This window comes from Austrofundulus limnaeus, unplaced genomic scaffold (genome assembly GCF_001266775.1).
Source record: "Austrofundulus limnaeus strain Quisiro unplaced genomic scaffold, Austrofundulus_limnaeus-1.0 Scaffold200, whole genome shotgun sequence".
In the NCBI taxonomy this organism is placed as follows: Eukaryota; Metazoa; Chordata; class Actinopteri; order Cyprinodontiformes; family Rivulidae; genus Austrofundulus; species Austrofundulus limnaeus.
In genome coordinates this window covers 821,679-823,245 of record NW_013952602.1, presented here as the reverse complement: position 1 = coordinate 823,245, position 1,567 = coordinate 821,679, and the positions used below count along the sequence as shown (strand labels likewise).

At 37.3% G+C, this 1,567-nt stretch overlaps 1 protein-coding gene across 1 annotated transcript in view; it reads left to right on the top strand.

Moving 5' to 3' along the window:
* Positions 1-419: 419 nt before the first annotated feature.
* Positions 420-1,567, top strand: part of ddb1 (damage-specific DNA binding protein 1) — a 63,067-nt gene continuing 61,919 nt past the window's right edge. Inside the window, exon 1 of the mRNA XM_014018739.1 lies at positions 420-580. Within this exon, the coding sequence (XP_013874193.1) occupies positions 520-580 (61 nt within the window). The 5' untranslated portion in view covers positions 420-519. The remainder of the gene's footprint in view (positions 581-1,567) is intronic.

Genomic DNA, 1,567 nt, shown 5'->3' with positions numbered 1-1,567 from the left:
TATATATATATATAAACATGGAGCTATATAAAACAACACTTACCAAGTTATGTCCACATTTTGCAGTTATCTGTATATCCAGATTTGTTTCTGTCTTCTCAGGTGTCTCCATTGCGAAGTTAAACGATAAACTAATGTTTCAGTCGATTTCCATGGCAACACTACGGTGGCCTGGAGGTGCGAATAAAAAGCCTCAGAAATGTCACACAAAAGGACTAAAACGCCTTGTGAATTAAAACAACAACAACAACTATAAACCATTATAAACCAACATTTTATATGTACATGTAGTCATATTTTACAAGGCGCAAATTATTGTGAAACAATGAGGGCACAATGACCAACATCAGCCCATGCTAAGGGTCTTCCAGAACTCACGGGGGCGCTGCAACTTAGCATCATCTCTTGCCTTTGACCCAAACGTCTCTCCAAACTGCTTCCGGGAGGTTTCATCAATGATTGTTTTACTCGTTAGAGATTAAAACACTTCACCGGTGTTTGCTCTTATTTGTTGTAAAAATGTCGTACAACTACGTGGTAACCGCGCAGAAACCCACGGCAGTAAACGCCTGCATTACAGGTAAACATGCGCTGTTTTTCTGTTGTGATAGACAAACTGCGTGCTGTCTGAACTCCCGCGCTGCAGCCGAAACGCTTCACACGGGCCTTTACTAGCATCAGCAGCTAGTTGTTGATTTCTCTAATAAGATGTTTCCTTCCAAAACAGGCATGATTGTGTGAATGCAGTCCACGGCACAGATGATTTTAGTTCATGCTCTAACACACACGTAAAGATAAGGTTTCAGTTGTGTCTTTTAGCTGCAAAAATAGCTGTTGTGTAATTGTGGAGCGTTTCCTTCTTAACAACTCAACTTAGACACGTTTTAAAGATCTTATTTTATTTGGACTGTAAGCCTTAACCAACCTTGAATTTTAAGATCGGCAATAATTAAAAGGCATTACAAAACCCGTGAGTTACTTTGATTGTGATGCAACTTTGAACGTAACAAGCCTTTCTCGTTTTGACTAATTACATTTTTGTGTAAATTGCATGTTTTCTTAGTAATTATCATCACTGGTAGTTACTAGAAACGGTTTGTTGTAAGAAAGGTTGCTTGTAAGGTAATGTACACTCTGAATCTGAAATGCACACGTTATAAAAACACAAAACATTTGAACTTGAGTCAGAATCTATTTTTTTTATTAATTTAATCAATATTACCCAGGAATCCCCTCGACATTAACATCTCTTTTTCAAGGGAGAGGAAAAAAAACTTGCCATGTCAAAGTTACAAGCCCAAAATAAATTTAATCTCTAAATACCAAAATTAAAACATGTCAGCATTAATGTAAGACAAGTTCCATGTCCAGCCTGTGAATAGCAATCACACTCTTCAGACTTTGTAAGAGCTTTAAACTCAACAAAGGGACAAAAGCATTAAGCTTTAATTTGTACTGAAGATTATTTCATGACCTTGGTGCAAAATAAGAAAACATTGGGCCTCATGCAAAAACCATTCGTACGCATAGATTTGTTCTTAAGTTGTGCGTACGAGTGATTTAGGAG